This window comes from Cricetulus griseus, chromosome 9, assembly GCF_003668045.3.
Source record: "Cricetulus griseus strain 17A/GY chromosome 9, alternate assembly CriGri-PICRH-1.0, whole genome shotgun sequence".
In the NCBI taxonomy this organism is placed as follows: domain Eukaryota; kingdom Metazoa; phylum Chordata; class Mammalia; order Rodentia; family Cricetidae; genus Cricetulus; species Cricetulus griseus.
Window position 1 is genome coordinate 7,935,205 of NC_048602.1, and position 18,984 is coordinate 7,954,188.

The 18,984-nt window shown below is 51.7% G+C and overlaps 1 protein-coding gene across 1 annotated transcript in view; it reads right to left on the reverse strand.

The window, feature by feature from the left end:
• Nucleotides 1–1,042: 1,042 nt before the first annotated feature.
• Nucleotides 1,043–18,984, reverse strand: part of LOC100766020 (IgGFc-binding protein-like) — a 37,990-nt gene continuing 20,048 nt past the window's right edge. The window contains exons 8-19 of the mRNA XM_027430484.2: nucleotides 18,734–18,933; nucleotides 15,348–15,489; nucleotides 13,007–13,344; nucleotides 12,198–12,771; nucleotides 11,303–11,919; nucleotides 10,409–10,949; nucleotides 8,810–9,378; nucleotides 7,895–8,468; nucleotides 6,423–6,622; nucleotides 3,030–3,413; nucleotides 1,158–1,429; nucleotides 1,043–1,052 (exon numbers count right to left, since the gene is read on the reverse strand). Of these exons, the coding sequence (XP_027286285.1) occupies nucleotides 1,043–1,052; nucleotides 1,158–1,429; nucleotides 3,030–3,413; nucleotides 6,423–6,622; nucleotides 7,895–8,468; nucleotides 8,810–9,378; nucleotides 10,409–10,949; nucleotides 11,303–11,919; nucleotides 12,198–12,771; nucleotides 13,007–13,344; nucleotides 15,348–15,489; nucleotides 18,734–18,933 (4,421 nt within the window). The remainder of the gene's footprint in view (nucleotides 1,053–1,157; nucleotides 1,430–3,029; nucleotides 3,414–6,422; nucleotides 6,623–7,894; nucleotides 8,469–8,809; nucleotides 9,379–10,408; nucleotides 10,950–11,302; nucleotides 11,920–12,197; nucleotides 12,772–13,006; nucleotides 13,345–15,347; nucleotides 15,490–18,733; nucleotides 18,934–18,984) is intronic.

The following is an 18,984-nucleotide window of genomic DNA, read 5'->3' on the forward strand; positions in this document are numbered from 1 at the left end:
TGAAGCATATCCTAGCATATCTTTTGTATATCAAAATTACATAATGAATGAGAGATTATCTTCCTGACTAACCACAGATATATGTGCTCATACGGTTGAGAGGCAATCATATCACACGTGATTACACACTGTAATGCAGGTACTGGGGAGACACCAAGCTGCCTTAGCAAAAGTGAGAAACAGTTTCCAGTCTGTCCTGTAGGTCTTACCTGAACTGGATTAACTTTAATAGGAGAATCATTCCTCTGTTGGGTTGGCAACTGAATTGTCAGTTGCTATCTGCTTTATATTTCCACAGCCTCTGACACTAGACTATTTCTCCAGCACCACGTCTGTCTGCACACCACCAGGCTCACCGCCATGACGGACTGAGCCTCTGAACTGTAAGCGAGCCACCACAATTTACTGTATTCGTTTATAAGAGTTGCCATGGTCATGGAATCTCTTCACAGCAATTGTAACCCTACCTAAGACACACAACAACAGAAAAGTAACTGGTTTATTTTCCTAGCTGTTCCAGTTTTTCTTGCTGGGGGATTCCTACACTAAATCCTCACTCCAACTCTACTAGAAAATACCAGCCATCATTCTATTTAAAGGTGATGAAACCAAGTCAGAGAGGAACCAGGTAACTCACCAGGCTTGTAAACGGTAAAGCTAGAAAGTCTCTCTCTTCCTCCTTCTACTTCTCCCCGCATCCAGTCATCCATCACTTCATCCAGCCACGCCTCTAATCACCTTTCTCTGTGACTCCCAATCTCCCCAGTACTTCCCCCACTCTGGCCATCTGCTGGTGCAGCCACCGTCCCCTCCTAATGGAGACGCACCCTCATCCGTGTCTCCCACAGTGGGGAGCACGATGGGGGAGACAGCAGGAGGCAGACACACAACTTGGGTCAAGATATTTACTCAATGCTTTCAGATTTGGCCTCAGTGGCTCAGCAAAGGGGAGGGGCAGGGAAGGGACACACGGGCGGGCATCCTTCAATCACTGTAACTTCTGGAAGAGGCAGGTCTTGAAGAGTCCGTCAGTGATGACTGATCAGTTGGAACTGCAAGAGACAGACACTTAGCACAGCGTCCTGCAGACCGAGCACCCACCCACGCTACGTCTTTCCCCAGTTCCCAAAAGTCTGGCTTCCATTCTCCATCCTCACCATGGGGAGAAGTCCTGTGCTCTCCACTTCTCCATCGGTGTCTTCCCCTGAGATTGACGTATGTCATTATTTGGGTACCCATCGAAGTTTCCACAGGCCCCACACAGCAAGGCCACATGGTCGTCACCGACCATCACATTTAGCTGCCCGTCTGTTCCAAGCCAGACCTGGACCCCTGCCTTCTGGTGGACGAGCACAGAGCCATCGGGCAACCTCCTCACAGACACAGATGTTAACACCTGGGCCGGGAGATCCACTCGGAGACCGTTCACCTGGTGTAGGGGGAGGGGAGATAAAGACGGGAGACTTGAGTGACAGAATAGCTGAGGGACCACCAGGGCTGGAGTCCTCATGCACAACAACAATTCAAGCAAAGGGGCAGGTGCTGGAAAGGATGGGCCTTGGAGAGGAGGGTTATACGGAAGACGGACAGGTGGAAAGATAGCTGGAGATGTGTCCATACACAGATACTGTGGATTATATGCTCATTGTTAAATAAAAGTGGATTGGCCAATAGCTGGGCAGGAAGAGATTGATCGAGAGAGCCAGACTAAGAGAATTCTGGGAAGAAGGGTGGAGTCAGAGAACTGCTGGCAAACACAAGAGGAGCAAGATGAGAATGCTGTGCCAAGTCACGTGGCTAAACATTGGTAAGTATTATTGGTTAAGTGCGAGAGTTAGCTAGTAGCAAGCCTGAGCTATTAGCCTCTGTGTGGCAATTTGGGTAGTGGCTGCTGGGTATTTGGGACAGGAAATGACTGCTTACACCCAGCTCACTGTGCATGCTTAGGACCATGGCAGTGTGACTCCCAAATTAGCTTGCTGATATTTTCAGAGTCTTTTTGTTTAGTGTTGAGGTTATCAGAGGATGGAGGGATGGGTCAACGGATCCTCACAATATTCTGAAGCTGGGGAAAGAGCTTGGAACAGACAGATAAGCAAGCAACTGAGCAAATCTGGGGTCACGCCTCAGGTTCTAGTTTTCAGAATGAAATAATGATTTAGCATGTCCTGTTTGACAGCTCTTCCCTGTTGCCCTGTTTCTTCACATCCTCTCATTGTGGTCATTCTCAGTTCTCAACACAACCATGCACTGAGTTCTTAGAGGGGTTCATAGAACCCGGAAATTGACTGAGGGAACCCCAACACTTCATGCGATGCCAGCTTGGCAAATCATAGCATTCCACCATCAAGATTAGAAGTGGGCAGGCAGTCCAGGCTAGCCCAGTGAGATGTGGTCCTAGGGCTTGTTTTGGATCAATTTCTGCGGAGGTGGCCAGACTGAGGCAGGTGGTGCTTCCCTTCACGAAAACAAAACTGTCTAGGACTGGGGTTGAAAGCCAGGCATAGCGACACTCCTCTTTAATCCCAACACTTAGGAGGTAGATACAGGTAGATCCCTGTGAGTTCAAGGCTAGTCTGATCTACAGAGTGAATTTCAGGACAGCTAGTGTTACACAAACACATACATACATCTGGTCTTAAAAAGATTAAAAAATAGACATTGACTTCAGGGACAAGTCTGAAACTTAGAGGTGTAAACTCCTGACAGTGTAGCTGGAGTGGTGATGCCATCTCTGGGTTTCCCAGATATGGAGCCAGTCCGTTCATTTTCCCCTAAGGCACTTTGTACTCAGTACAAGCTTGATTAAAACGAACAGCAAAGCTATGCTGTTACTTGCACGTAAGAACCCAGGCCAAGGAGAAGGACCTGGGCTGACCTGCAGAGGCAGGTACAAATCCCTAAAGAAGTGCAGAGACCTGGATGAAGGAAACAGGCTGCAAGGTCACTGGGTAGCCAGGCTGTGGGACACCATGACAGGAAGAAGGACAGCCCAGGGAAGACGTCCCTGCCTCTGTGCCCAGGCTTACCCAAGCGCCCTTGCTTTGGGACACAGTCACAATTCCATCCTGGAAGAAGATGTGGACCTTGCTCAGGACCTTGTCGTTACCATGGCAAGACTGGACATCAGCAACCACACGGTACCAGGGCACAGTCTTCTGGAGTCCCGGGCATCGAGATGAAAGCTCATAGACACCAGGGGAGCTGATGACACTGTGAGCCCCATCGAAGGTGACGAGGTTAGACCCCATGGAGAGGGAGCAGAGACCTTTGGCTGGCCAACAATCCCGAACTCCTGCTCGGATCTCGCACACTCGGCCAGATGGGCAGCCAGCAGCATGGCACGTCAGGCCGGTTCTTGGGGAGCAGATACAGCGCTTTGTGCAGCCTGAGGTCATCAGTGAGGTGTTCACCTGTGCACAGAAAGGGGTGGATGGTATGCTTCATGCAGGGAGCCTGGAGAAGCTCCCAGTAAGAAATAGTGTGTGTGTCCTCCACCCAATGGTAGTCTCAATGACCCTCAGACTGATTTGTCACCTAGCAGAGGCCAGGCTGTGACAAGCTCATGTTTTAACTCAAGATCCTTGACAGTCCACCCCATCACCACCCTGTCTCAGATTGTGCTGTTACAGTGAGAATGACCCTGGGCTAGTCCATTGGAGGATGAGCCGCCACATGGTACAGACAGTGATCCCAGCTCGGGCCGCTTGCCACGGCTTGAATATGGCTTGTTGCCCTGAACCCTATAGGACTTGAGTCCTCAAGGTTTTGTATTAATGGAGACATCATCCAAGTATGGAGTTTAGAAGTTGGGACTCTGGTTATGTCAAGAAAGCATGAATGATCCTAGAAGCTCTTGAAAAACTAGAATTAGCCTGTGGCATCTGATCATTAGAACCGCAAGGGAACCTAGGACATAATCATTATTAGTGAGGCATGAAACCTCACTAGTATGAAATAATCTGCAAAATGAACATAAACATTAAGACATGGTTATTTTAGGAAAAAAAATAATTGGGGCTTGGCATTGGGGCACACACCTTTAATCCCAGCACTCAGGAGGCAGAGGCAGGAGGATCTCTGTGAGTTCAAGGTCAGCCTGGTTTGTATAGCGAGCTCCAGGACAGTCAAGACTATGTAGTAAGACCCTGTCTCGAAACCAAAAATTCTTTGTGTTTGTTATTGGTTTGCAGGACGTTTGGTGTGAAGATTCAGGCTCAGAAATGAGTGAGACAAGGCTGTAAGGACAATACATGCGGCTAAGTCTGAAAAGAAAGAGCCCATCCTCCCTGGCAATGCTGAGTGAGAAGGGAAGGGACAAAGTACTCAGGATGAAGTGATGATATCTTATTATAGTCCTTGATTCTAAGTAAGAGACAGAAGATGTGTAGCCTTGGGAAGCTGAAAGCATCGATACCATCTCTAGGATTGGGTATCCATGACAGAGGTCTTATGGCTTTTTAAAGAGAGAGACTACATGCAGACAGGGACATACAGCTGCTTCCGTGTTGACAACATGAAGCCAGGGGTCCTCCCCAGAGCCTGCGCCAGGCTCTCTGGATTTCTGGTCTCCAAAGCTGCGAGTCACACAAACCTCATTAATCCATAGAGCAGCCCTCCCTAGGTATTATCTTACAGTAACAAAAAGCTAGTGGCCTACAGCAGCACCCTCGGCTGTCCTTTTAGGTAACAAATAAGCTCAGAGGACTGGAGGACTCCTGCCCCAAGCTAGAGTCACAGGATTAGAAACATAAAAGTGGTCGTTGTTTTAATCTATTACATTTTGTAATGATATAGTAACATATTAATTACATAAAGATATTTATTACTACAACATAGAAAAAACTTACTGGAAGAGGTAAGGTGGGTGCTGGGGACAGCTCAGAGTCCTGGAAGCCATGGGCTGAACTAATGGCCTGGCAATGCCTGGACTGGTGTCTCTTTTCTGATCTCCTTTTTTTTTTTTTTTTTTTTTTTTGCTTTCCCAGAACCAAGATCCTTAACACCTTGCCCTGGGCTCTGTCCTTAAGCCTCATATTTGCCGTTCCCTGATGACCTGGAGGAGGTCATCAGATTTTATGGACAGAAAAAAGTGTCTGCTTTCTCGGGGGCCCTGGGTCAGGGAGGGTAATGATTACAGATGCTTGTATTGAAATACCCAGTGAGATCTGGGTGAAGTTAACTCGTAAGATATGAAATGACTGGGAAGTTCCTGGTTTTTGATCAGGAAGCTGCAGACCTAACCTAGGGGATCCAGGGTGGCGTCCAGGAGTCAGTGAGACCTGAAGGAAGGCAGAGAAGTTTGGTTCCATTTGTAAAGTGCGCAAGTTAGCACCACTGGCTGACGAGTGGCTTTGATATAACTTCTCCATTGCACAACCTTTGCAACCTGTCTTGCATTGTCATGGTCATAGGATGACTTAATATTTCAAACAAACTTAAGCACACAAAGAGCGAAAAGTAGCAACAAGGATAAATTAACTATTAAACCCCAGATCACACTGGTTGAATGATTGGTAGCTGAGCCACCCACCGCACTATTACAGATTCTATTCATTTTGCTGAATGTGATGCACAGGATGGTGAGGCCGGTGCTCACTGGGTACCAACTGTCCTGAGCATCAAATGTCTATGGAGCCAGGATGCTGACTCAGCCATTCTGCAGGTGAAGAAGTTCAGAGAGGGAAGGGTAGTGCAGGAATCTCCCACACCAAAAGATAGCAGATAGCAGTTTCTTTCTTTCTTCCTTCCTTTTTTTTTTTTTTTTTTTTTTTTTTTGGTTTTTTGAGACAGGGTTTCTCTGTGTAGCTTTGGAGCCTATCCTGACACTCGTTCTCACAGAGATCCGCCTGCCCCTGCCTCCCGAGTGCTGGGACCACCAGCGCCCGGCCAAGATAGCAATTTCTAATTCCCCAGGGACCATGCATGCATGCTACCTTAAATGGAAATGTATGTTTGCAGTGTGGTGAATGCTGTTTAGACGGAGAGTTTAGCCTGATTGTCTAGGTAAGGAATCCCATGGACACTGATAAAAGAACTATACAGGGAGATGTCATGTCACCCAGAGAACTGATGGCAGAGACCGGAGTGGTGTGGCTACACCAAGGAATGACTGAGGTCACCAGATGGTGGAAGAGACGAGGAATAGATTTTCCTCTGGAACCTATTAAGACGGAGTCAGCCTTCCAACACTTTGACTTTAGTGCAGTGAACCTGACCCTTGACCCCTGGCCTCCAGAATTTCAGGGGAATGAAGTTCTCTTGCATTGACCTGCTGAGTCTGGGGTGACTCAGTACAGCAGGCACAGCTGGCATCAGGTGGTGGCCCCCAGTCCTTGAACAGAAACCCAGAGCACAGCGGCTCTGAATGTCCCTCCAGCTCCTCCCCCCCCCTCCACTGCCTGCTCGGAGTCCCTGCTCACCGGCATGTATCGGCCATTGTAGGTGCAGCCGCAGTCGTGGGCAGGAATGCACACACCCTGGGAGAGCAGGAAGTAATCATCACACTCACAGCCTTCAAAACATTGAGTGGTGCATTGGGTGAGGCCAGCGAGAGCCGCACAGGAGCCCTGGCAGGAGCCTGTGCACACAGAGTAGTGGCTGTGGGCCGGACACTGGAGAGCTGTAGGGAGAGGAGGCAAAGGTGGTCACCGCTGCTGAAGGACACTGGCTAACTTGAATTACTGACCTCCTATCCCTGGCCAGGATGGTGAATACTGAAGGCAGCCCCCAACCCTGTCTTACAAAGCTCACATCCGGGTTTACAGACAGCTATAGCTGCCCTGGTGCATTGTGGGAGAACAAGTAGAGGAGTCTGTGAAGATGAGAAATCTGATAGAGTCAGGCTTGGAAAATGCAGTGCTGGGGTAGGATGGAAAGGCATGGAGGAAGGGTGAGGTTTGATTCAGGGGATCAGTCGTAAGACAGGGATGGGACACGGAGGCCCAGGAAGAGGGTGGGGTGGGATATAGCAGGCAGGCAGCCTGTCAAGGTGGGTTGGGGAGGCGAAGAGAAGACTGGGGTGGCATTGGGAGTCTCTGACAGTGCTGAATTGGGATTGGGGGCCAGGCAGGGTCTCCAGTTGAGACAGGAGGTACAAGCAAAGGACTGGGATGGCACAAGAATGGGTTTGAGGATGGGGCGAGAGAAAGGCAAGGATAGTGAAAGACACAGGGATATCAAAGATATCAAAGGCACTGGGCTCCAAGTGAGCATTGCGGGCTGGTGTGGCTATCATCACATGGCCCCTGGGTCAGAAGAGAAGGATCAGGCTTGGGGTGAAGTTTGTTTCAGTTGGAAATACAGCAGGTAGAGTGATGTTAAGGACCACCAGGTCCAGAGAGCACAGGGTACATGGGCCTAGCCTACTGTTTGAGCTAGAGTTTGTCTACAGTGAAACCCGGATTGTTTCAATGCTGATGGGTAGATGATAGACCCAGGGTCTATTTCCCTGTCTAGGAGACTGAAGGAGAAGTGGGCTCTTCACTGCAGCACCAGGGACCATTGTTTTTGCATGGGGCATCTGAGGGGACCTGTTCCTACCCTGTGATTTGGAAGGAGGTATTGTCTTGGATTGGGGAATCTATTGCCTATGGCCTTGATCTGAACACATGAGAGGCTACTCGGTCTGAGGGAGGGCTCAACTCAGGACTCTCGTGGGCTCTCAACCCATCCACTTCCCTTCCAGGTCACTACAGAAAGCTGGGAACAGCCCTGGGAAGAGGTAAGATGAGGTCTGGAGGGAGTGGACTTTTGACTGGAGTCTGAAACCCCCGAGCCAGAAGTACAGTGGGAAAACCACAGCGAATGCTAGGGCAGGGCTGGAGGAGGCCCTGTCACAGGTAAGATTTCTCCAGGTCCCAGGAGGTCCCAAGAGGGGTCCCCAGACACTCACGGCAGAAGCTGTCTGTCCTCCAGGGCTTCACGGTTGCACCAGCTGCCTGACAGGCTGCGGTATAGGCCGCCAGACTACGGCAGAGGTATACTTGGTTGCCCTTATGGGCACACAGCTCAAATACACATTGGTGGAAGTATTCTGTGGTATTTAGAACCTGGTGGCAGTCTGCGAAGGGGCCGTTGGGGTTCCAGAGCAGTCCACAGGCCTCGTTTTTCTCGTATGCTTCTCTCTTCTCTGCCAAGCACACAGGGCAGCCTTGGGGCCCACAGCCTTCACCACAGCCCAGCAAGGAGCCAGGAGCTCGCCACGCGGCTCCAAAGGCCTGCACGTTGGGGGCCAATGTGCCACTGGGCAGCATAAGGTCATCGCTTTGGTTCCCGTTGAAGTTCCCGCAGAGGCCACAGAGACGTCCATGGAAGGGACTAGGGATAGACATGAGGATGTGGTTATCACCATCAAAGAGAATCTTCAGCCCCCTTTTCGTCTGCAGAAGCATGTTTCGGCTCTCAATAGTTATATACAAGGAGCTCACAACCACAGGCAGGGTCACGCTTTCGCTGTCCACCGTCACCTAGATGGAAATGTCAATCAGGTTGGCAGTGAGAGCACATCAATAAGGAAGGGCCCTATTGCTCTGCCATAGAATTTTGTCTCTGTTAGACCCTCATGGATGGCGAGGTACTTTTTAGTTGGAGTGCAGTGAGGTCAATTTAGACACCCGGGGTAGGGATAGAGCCATGTCTCCAGTAGCTTTCAGGGTGGGACACTCACTTGCCAAAACACCAGGTTCTGTGGTGCTCTCAGGACTCTCAAGTTTGTCAATGTCCTCTAAGACCCTCCAAGGTAGGGGCATGACTCCAGATGGCCAGTATGTGGGCCTGTGTCCTCATCAGAACCGTTGTGTCCACTTACCTGCGGTCCTTGAGCCAGGACCACTACATGGCTTGCTACAGAAACCACCAGTCGCTGGGGTTCACCAGCCAAGTTCTTCTCAAGCACAATGGAAAACTCCTCATCTCCAGGTTTCGGGTAGCAAACTTGTGCCAGGATGTAGGAGCAGGAACCATGAAGGTCATACACCAATCCATCAGGTGTAGCAAAATGGACGCCGTCGAGGACCAGCATTAATTTAGAACTCTTGGCATGGCAGGCACGGATGCCATCCACTAATTGACACTCCTCATGGATACCACAGGTCTCAATCTGGCAGGTGACATGCCCATCTGCCTCACACTCACAAAACCACTCACACTCAGGGCCTGGGTAGAATGTGGCACCTAGCAGGTAGTAGCGTCCATTGTAGAGGCAGCCACACTGGCCCACAGGCACACAGGTGTCACCACTGAGCACAAAGCCAGAGTCACAGACACAGCCCTCACGGCAGGTGGTTTCACAGCACTTGGGGGCCTCCAGGCTTGGGCAGCTCACAGGGCAGGAGTCACCACAGAGTTCATAGTGACTGTTGGCAGGACATTGGAGGGCTGTGGGGACAGAACAAGGAAGAGTCAGGCAGAGGCGACGGTGGGAGCAGAAGGGCTTGTGTGTGCGAGCCTGCCTGAGATGCCAGTGCCCCTGGCTTGGCATGGGACTTGACGGAGAACATGTAACAGGGGCACTGATTTGGGATCAGATGTCGGGGTGTGACCAGGTCTCCCTGAGAAGAGTGTGTCACCCTGACAAGTACTTCTAAGTCAAGTGACTGTCTGGGGGATATGACCACATACATCTGACCAGAACAGACTAGAACTGACCACGGCCATATTGGTGTGTTCGTGACCAGGGACCCATGTGTGTGGGAGATCAGCCTGACGGTGCCAACTTGAGGGGGGCAACTCTGCCAGGGTTTATGTGATTGGTTGACACGACAGGATGGACCTGACCCAGCAGATCTGCCAGGGACAGGTCCAGATTCCAGCTGAGGGAGTCTGATGTCTGGCCAGTGTGTGACAGCCGTGTAGTTTCTCTCCAGACACCATTTGGCTCTCTGACCACTTCTGTGTGTATAGCCGTAGTCCAGTGTGGGAGATGCTCCAGGGAATTCTGACCGGGTATAAGTCACTTGGCCTCTGACGGGTTTCTTTCTGAGTAACAGTCACTGGGTCATATCCAAGTCCACTAGCAAAATGAACCCGCAGAGTGCTGTGCACCCAGGCTTTGTGACTTTGGGTGTGTAACTGGGTCCTTCCCTACCCCACTGGCGTTTGTCATCGTTAGTAATGGGTGTATCTCTGACGGGAGGTGGGGATGGACCTGGAAAGAGCTGGAGGAGACTGTGTGTGTGTGTGTGTGTGTGTGTGTGTGTGTGTGTGCGTGCGTGCGTGCGTGTGTGCGTGCGTGTGTGTGTGTGTGTGTGTGTGCGTGCGTGCGTGCGTGCGTGTGTGCGTGTGTGTGCGTGTGTGTGTGTGTGTGTGTGTGTGTGTGTGTGTGCGTGCGTGCGTGTGTGCGTGCGTGTGTGCGTGTGTGTGTGTGTGTGTGTGTGTGTGTGTGTAGCTGCTCAGGGCAAGTACTCACGACAGAAGTCTGGCTTCCTCCACTCTCCAAGTTGGGCCCCAGCAGCCTGACAAGCTGCCACATAGGTGGCCACAGCAGGACAGAGGCCTCCTGGGTGGCCCTGAACCTGACAGGCATCCAGCAAGCAAGCCTCGAAGTACTGCGTGGGTGGCACGAGGCTGTGGCAGGGTGCTAGCGGGCCTTTGGGGGCGGAGATGATGCCGCAGGCCTCGGGGCCACGGAAGGGTTCCTGTTGCTCGGGTGTACAGGGCTTTGGGCAAGTCCCAGTCACACACTGGTCACAGTCTGGGGCTCCGCCCACCTTCCAGCCCTCTGGTTTTCCATCTACTGCCTTCAGGTCATCATTGGGATTTTTGTTGTAGTTCCCGCACAGGCCACAGAGGGCGCCCGCATAAGCTGCAGGCACGTACAGGCGCACGAAATTGTCCTCAAAAACCAGGGAGACCTCTGAGGTGGTGTTTACCACCACACCTGAGCCGCTCAGGTGAGCGAGCAGTCGTGAGTCCAGATGGAAAGGCAGGGTTATCATCTCTCCATTCACCTGTAGATGTGGGAGGGAGGAGTCAGTTGAGCTGTGTCCATACAAGGTTCTAATCCAGTCAACAACATTCAGTATCATTGATCTTAAGCACATGACCGCTGGTTATAATAACAGTAAACAGACCAGTGACATTTGCTCTTTGTGCTACGGTGAAGTAGGTACTTCCGGCAGCCCACCCTACAGAGGAATAATGGAAGACTGAGCCTGGGGAAGCCATTGCTTCCAGCCTTCCAGGTCCCATACACTGTAGACTGAACCCAGCACCTGCCAAGCTGGGAAAGGTGCTTTGGGGAATGATCCACCCCTCATTCTCTCCTGGACAACAGAGGCTTCGTGACCCACAGCCCACTCACCTGTAGCCGCCTTGGCCACTGGGCACTGAGGGTCAGACTGAGGCCATAGATATGCAGAGTGATGAGGCGGGTATAGCTGATAGCCTGGCTGCCCCTGTGCTCATTAGTCACAGTGACTTTGAAATATTCAGTCCCTGTGGGTGGTTCTTGGCAGGGCGCGCTCAGCAGATACTCGCAGGTGCCTTGGAAGTCAAACTGGTGTCCATCTAGGGTGATGTAATGAGGATCACCCAAGATCAGGCACATAGCTATGCTTGTAGGTTGGCAGCTGAGCTGGCCAGAGGGCAACAAGGCACACTCCTCATCCGGTCTGCAGCTAGCAGATGTGCAGACCAAGGAGTCACCTCCAGGTCCACAGTGACATTTCTTAGAGCAGGTGGCATCAGTCCAAAACTCAGTGCCTGCTTCATGGTATGTGCCATTGACCCAACAGCCACAGCCACCATCCAGGGGAACACACTGTTCAGCGCTCAACACGAAGCCCTGGTTACACTGGCAGCCCTCCACACAGGGCCCGTCACATGCAGCTGGGGCTGTGTGGCGTGCAGGGGGTGGGCAGCTGGCTGGGCAGGGTGGGCCACAGAGCTCATAGTGGCTGTTGTCAGGGCAGGAGATCTCTGTGGGAAGATGGAGGGAAGGAGAGAAATGAAGAATGTCGTCAGAGCGGCCTCTGGGGACAGAGTGGAAGAAGACATCAGCAGAGACAGAAGGGGACAGGGAGCCTTACAGATCCAGTGTCACAGTCAGGGAGGAAAGCTGAGACAAAGTAGAGAGATGGCAGAGAGGTAACGAGCTGGGGACACACTCAGACACAGCGACAGACAGAGACAGCAGGAAGACCCCAAACTGTGGGAGTGGAACTAGCCCAGCCCTTGCCCTGATCCTTGCCACTCACCACAGCCAGCCTGAGTCCTCCAGTCCTTGATTCGGATGCCAGCAGCCTGGCAGGCAGCAGCATAAGAAGACAGTGCCTGGCAAAGTATGTCTTTGACTTGACCACCCAAGCAGATGTCCAGCACACAGCTCTTGAAGAAGCTCTCAGGAGGTACATGGGCATGGCAGTTGGAGAAGGGGCCCCCTGTGTCAGGAGCCAGAGGTCCACAGTAGCCAGGACCCTCATACTCCTCCATTCGGTCTTCTGGACACATTGGACAGGAACCCTGACATTCATGCCAGCAAAGAGGGTCCCACCCTGGAATTTGCCAGCTGCCACCCCAGATGGGTATGGAGGGTGCCACTGTGCCGTTAGGGAACACTTGGTCGTTTTGGGGGTTTTTGTCCATGTTTCCACAGAGCCCGCACACTGCACCGTGGTAGCTACTGGGCAGCGTGACTTCTACTCTCCAGTTCCAGTCATAAGTGACCTGAAGCCCGAAATCGGTCTGCAGGACAACCTTGGAGCCCCCGTGAACCACTGAGATCCGCCCACCAGCCAGGTAGACAGGCAAGTTCTGCAGAACTCCATTCACCTGGGGAGAGAGGGAGGCGGATGGCACAAAGGAAAAGAGCCCGTGGAGCTGTGGCCCCTGCTATCTTGGTTCCCTCCCTCCTTCTGCCAAGGGCTTACTCTTGACTGTCGTTATGGTCAACACCAGCTCTCAAGAACAACGCCTGGCATCAGAATCTATTTTAGATCTCTTGATTGGTCGAGAGTCCAAATCTGGCCTCCTTCGGGTACTTGAGCAACCATCCCGCTGCACGTACCTGGACTCTGCCAATCCCCTTCTTGTGGATGCCAATGCTGGAGTTGTAGGTAGTCACGGTGACCCTCCTCACATTGGATACAGCAGGATTGCCCTGGCTCTCGTGCTTGGTGGCAACCGTGAAGGGGGTCAGCCCGTTAGCGCTGAGCCCAGGACAGACACTTCCTGCCAGCAGGTAATTGCAGGTTCCATGGAAGTTAGTGTTCAAGCCATCGAAGGACTGATAGTGTGGGTCTCCCCATACCCTGCATTTGGCCTCGTAATTGGGTGTGCACACACCCTTGCCATTTTTCACTGTGCATGTTTCCTGTGACCGACAGGTGACACCTTGGCATAGGTCTGTGGAAACAGGAGACACGTTCTTGGGGGGCTGCCTACCACAGCCTGCCTGCTCCCGGAATCTAACTCAGGATGTACCAGGAATATTGGTTCTGAACGTTACCACGGGGGAGTATGTTACCACCTAAGTCCTGAGTCCTAGGGTTGCTGTGGAAAAAGTCAGAGAGATGTCTCAGCAGTTCAGAGCACTTGTTGCTCTTGAGGAAGACCTGGGCTCAAAGTATCCACACGGAGGCTCACGGCCATCTGTCACTCCTTGGGACCAACACCTTCTGACTCTAGCTCTCTGTTCTTAGGCTCAAGGCCTTAGTTTGAGATTTCCTGGTGAGATTTCTATGTCTAGGGCCCCACCAATTCACACTTTGACTCAGTCCCCAATCTAAATCTCATGGCCTGAGGAGCGAGCTCCATTCGTGGGGGGTGGTGTCTTCTGCCTTAGGAGTCTCGTTACTGAAGCTTATCTTGGAAAGCATCCATGTCCAAGACTCCATGTTAGTGTCACCATATCCGTGTCTCCAGGTATGGGATCCACATACACGCTCTGACCCTAGGCATCCAGCCTTCCAACTTGCTCCCCTGCCCTGTTTCCTATTTGAAATCAGCCTGGAAGCTTTGTCAGCAGAGGGCGCTGGGGAGTCTCGGAGGGATCCAGCAGCAGCTAGTGCTCCATGGGGCCTGTGACAGGCTCGACACTGGCTCTTTACCTATTTACCTAGCCATACTAGGTGGCTGCTTCCAGTTGATTTTCTCGGGCACTTGCAAGGGGTAGGGGTTCGTTCGCTCCTGCAACCTCAGCCTGCAGGATCCGCTGCCACCCAGTGGCTGCAGCGGTGTCTACTCCAGTGAGGTCGGAGGTAAGCTTAGGGTGTGGCATTTCCCAATCCTTGCCTTCCTATGTGGTGAAGGAAGCCTGAAAGCGCCACTCCATATATCTTCTGTGGCTTGTGTGGCTTGAGTTTCTCGTTATCCTGTAACAGTCCACACTGGCAGCACCTTTGCCCAGCTCTAGGGCTGTACATGCAATCCAGGGTGCTGTGCATGCCAGGCAAGCACTGAGCCCCATCCCCGAACATGTAAACCACTCGCCACATTAGGCTGCCTTCTGATTTGACCCTGATCAATAGAACCCACTCCTCAGCGACTCTGAAATCCTCCTCCTCATCATCATCATCTCTGACTGTCTCGGCTCAGTCCTCAGCTCTGGGATTATTCTTTTACTCATTGCAGGGGAGGGTTGCCTTCCAGGGAAAGTGGTGTGAGGTTAAAATTGCATCCCTGAGTTTGGATGAGTGGGGCCCCTGCTTGAAGGGGACCCCCGTAGTCTAGGTTCTTTTTTTATTTTGTCTGGGACTCTGCCCTGGGATCAATGGCCTTCAAAACTCAGAGCCCCGATTTCCCAGTGCCCTGACCCTTGATGTTGGTGTTGGAAGCCCCGTTTCTAATCCGATGAGTTAGTGGCCAAGGAAGCATAGGACCCTCTGGTGTTGGTGGTTGTAAATGAAGCTGTGTTGCAGTGAGCAGCTGTGCTCCAAGGCATGTAGCTTGCAAACTTAAATAATTATCATTGCACATTTTTTGTTTGTTTTTTGAGACAGGATTTCTCTGTGTAGCTTTGGAGCCTATCCTGGCACTCACTCTGGAGACCAGACTGGCCTCGAACTCACAGAGATCCGCCTGCCTCTGCCTCCCGAGTGCTGGGATTAAAGGCATGCGCCACAAACGCCCGGCTCATTGTGCATTTGAGAGAAAAAGTTCAGCAGCCCGGCAGTCCTCCAAAGGCCTTCGACAGGCACCATCAAAATCTTGCCCCGAGCTTCCTGCTGCCTCAAATCCCTTAAGGTTCCTTGACACCCACACTGGGTGACCTCTGTCCTTGGCTCCTGGAATCCCAGCCCAAGGCCTGACACCTCAATCCACAGCCCTCTGCACCTCTCACCGTTAAGTTAGGCTACCCTCAGCTCCTAGCCCCTGTCCTGCCTGCCCCCAGCCCCGCTGCACGGTACCTTTGGTGATGCAGGTCAGGACGCCTCCTGAGGGCTCGCACACCTGTCCTGGCTTACAGCTGTGACCCTTGCACACCATGCCTTCTCCTGCATGGCACACACACTGCTGCTGGCAATTTTCAATGAGAACTGACTCCTCTGGCTGTGGGGACAGAGGGCATGCCGTCAGTAACCGGAGGGTTGCGCCGACTCTGGCGTCTTCAGTGTTCCAGGCAACTCTCGCAGTGGGGTTCATTGTCAGGGACACTGAGGCCCAGTGTAGCTTTGAGGCCCAACTCATCCGTTCGTTTTATTCATTCACTCACCCACTCGTTGTAAAATACGCACTGTTTAGGAGAAGTGGAGTTAAGCAGTCAATAAAAACAAAGGCAGGCCCGCACAGTGGTGTATGCCGTTATCATATCGCTAGCGAGGCTGAGACAAGAGGATTGCTGAGAGTTTGAGGCCAGTCTGGACTACATAAGTAAGTCACTTAGGACCATATACCAAGACCATCAAAACAACAACAAAAGAAGCAGAGCAAAGTCTCTGGTGCAGCCTGCTCTTTCCAAACTCTAGACAACATGACTTAATGTCTTTGTCTCACTTTCGTCGTCTGCAGACCGTAGATAATAACAGGACAGAACTAAGGCAACACAACCGAGTTAACACGATGTGTAAAGTACAGGCGAAAGCAAAGAGACACGCTTCAATAATCCCGGCTGCTCCATAAAGGGTAACGGCGAGGCGAGTCAGGGGAAAAGACGACTATTGCTAAAGCTGTGATGCGTGGGTATACGGTGATATGTTTGACTGTGTATGTGCTGTATGAGCACGGCGATATATTACACCATTCTCTTAACATCACGCCTTTGATTTCATAGTGAAAAGTCTCTGTCTGTGTAATGCATATATGTACATCAGACAGGTCCGTGGTCAGAGCCACCCACGCATTTGCTTCATTGCTGTTGTTTACGGGAGGAGAAGTACAGTGAGGGGATTGCTCTCAGAATCTTCTCAGTTCTATAAACAAGGCAGAGTTTCACACACACACACACACACACACACACACACGCACGCACGCACGCACGCACGCACGCACGCACGCACGCACGCACACACACACACGCACACACGGGAGCACGTGGGTGCTCGCCCGCTAAGGCAGCACCCGTGTCAAGGAGCAGGAGGAGGAATCGGAGGAAATGAGCAGTTGCTATAACACAAAATCTCCTCTTTGTGGTCATGAGGCAGAGAGAACACATCTCTCCTTGGAGCACTGAGCAGCTGTTATTAACTAGGACTGGAGAGATGGCTCCGTGGTTAAGAGCCCTGGCTGCTCTTCCAGAGGACCTGGGTTCAATTCCCAGCACCTACATGGTGGGCAGCCCACAACCATCAGAACTCCTGTCGCAAAGGATCTGATGCCCTCTTCTAGCCTCTTTGATGACACCCACCAGGAGCACACATGGTGCACAGGTACAGAAGCAAACAGAACTCTCGTCCATAAATGTAACAAATCTTAAAAGCTTTTATCGTCATGTTGTTAAGATAAATTATTTGTTTTCTTATTGTAAGTGCTCTTTCTGGTGTTAATTTGCTTGCAATTAAGGAAAGATTTGGGAGGATCAGGTAATTTGACTCCTGCTTAGCAGCTATTGGACTTTCTTTTGCTGCTGCAGCTTCCTTGAGCAAAAGGACTGTCACTCAAAGGAGCCAGCCAGACTAAGCTCATATCAGCGCATGTGGTCTTGAGCACTCCATGGAGTTGAGGAGAATGTTATAGCTGGTTGTTCTGGCCCCTGAAAGGGTGGTTTGAGCCAAGGCTTTTGGGTTGTTTGTTTGTTTGTTTGTTTGTTTTTCGAGACAGGGTTTCTCTGTGGCTTTGGAGGCTGTCCTGGAACTCGCTCTTGTAGACCAGGCTGGTCTCGAACTCACAGAGATCCTCCTGCCTCTGCTTCCCAAGTGCTGGGATTAAAGGCGTGCGCCACCAACGCCCAGTAGACTTTTGGTTTTTATCAGACTTTTCCCTATCACAGATCTCTGTGAATGCTCCATGATTCTATTCTCATTTCTAGGCCAGAGGGCAAGTGCTTCCCCCCATGGTGACTGTCATTAGCTGGTGCTGAAGAGGCAAAGCTGTGATTGGTGCAAAGGCCCCTGCAAGGCAATGGATACATGCTACTCAGCTCCCCTGGTGAGTCAGCTGGGAGACAGGCTGTCCCCTGTGCCACCTTCCATGGTGTTAGAAGAAGGCAAATAAAAGGCCTCCTCTGAGTGGGCTTCTTTTTGCCTGCTTTTCAGTATTGAGGGATGAGCCAGCAACAGGAAGAAAGCAACAAAATAGATACAGAGGGCAGTGGCAACAGAGATAACCGAGGGACAATGGCAGCAAGCAGCCTACAAGCTCAGGTGTAAAAGCCACAAAGCTTGACAGCAGAAGAGGCCAGCTGAGCTGCTGGGGGGGGGGGCTGGCTGCTTGCCAACTGAAGGATGGGTGCAAGTGCCCAGTGAGGATAGAGTGGGTGGCAGAATTAGGGAAGACGAAGAATGGGTCCAGGGAGGAGAGGATGCTATAAAGAGCTAGAAGAGAAACAGCAGGCTCTGGTTGCTGGAAGTGTCCTAGAGTGCTTTTCATCCAAGGGACTCTCATCCCCCAGGTGCAGGGTGGAACACTGGCTGCTGCTAAGGGACCTTTCACCTCTCAGGCCTTGTGACACTTCCAAAGCTAAGAGTCTTGTTACCCAAGCCTGAACCAGAGCTGTGACACTAGAGGCCACCACCTGCCTGCTTGCTGACGTCAAGCACCTGTGGATACAAAGTACCCAGGATAGCCCCGCTGTGGCAGAGCTTGCCTTTCATCCCAGCACTCGGGAGGCAGAGGCAGGCGGATCTCTGTGAGTTTGAGGCCAGCCTGGTCTACAGAGTGAGTTCCGGGACAGGCACCAAAACCCTGTCTCGTAAAACCAAAACCCAAAACAAAACAAAAAAAGAGTGCCAGGGTCATCACTTACAAAGCTTCCCCTTTCTCCCACATATCTCTATCTCAGCAGAGCGGAAGGACTCTGCCCAGCTGACTGACAACAGGGGAGGCATCTTAGCCCAGACACAGCACAAAATGGTTAAGTCTTGTCTTTGGGAGCTGGGGAGAGTTTAAAACATCACTGCCCACAGTGACATTTGGAAAGAACTTTTCCAGTGCCACAAGGAGGGTAGACCAAAGGGAGGGAAATTAAGGACTGGATGAGGACAAGGTATACCCAGTCAGGGTAAGTGAAGGGGACAGACGTGGGCTGAGAGATAGAGTCAGAAGGTTGAATGGCAGGAAAGGCCGTAGTGCTGATGATGGGGGGGGGGGTTGGTTCAGGAGGAAGTTCCAGGTTCCGTCAAGATGGCTGGGCTCCTACCTCATAGAAGACTCCATTGTAGTGGCAGCCGCATTTCTCCATGGGCACACAGCCTGTGATGCCTAGCAGGTAGTCATTGTCACATTCGCAGCCCTCAGCACAGGTGTCTGGACACGCTATTGGGGTGGTGATGGTCGAGCAGCCCAGGGAGCAGGTGTCTGCGCAGACCTCATAGTGGCTGTGAGGGGGGCACACCATTGCTGCAAGAAGAAAATGCAGGGTGGGGGTGGGGATTCTACTCGGGTCTCTAC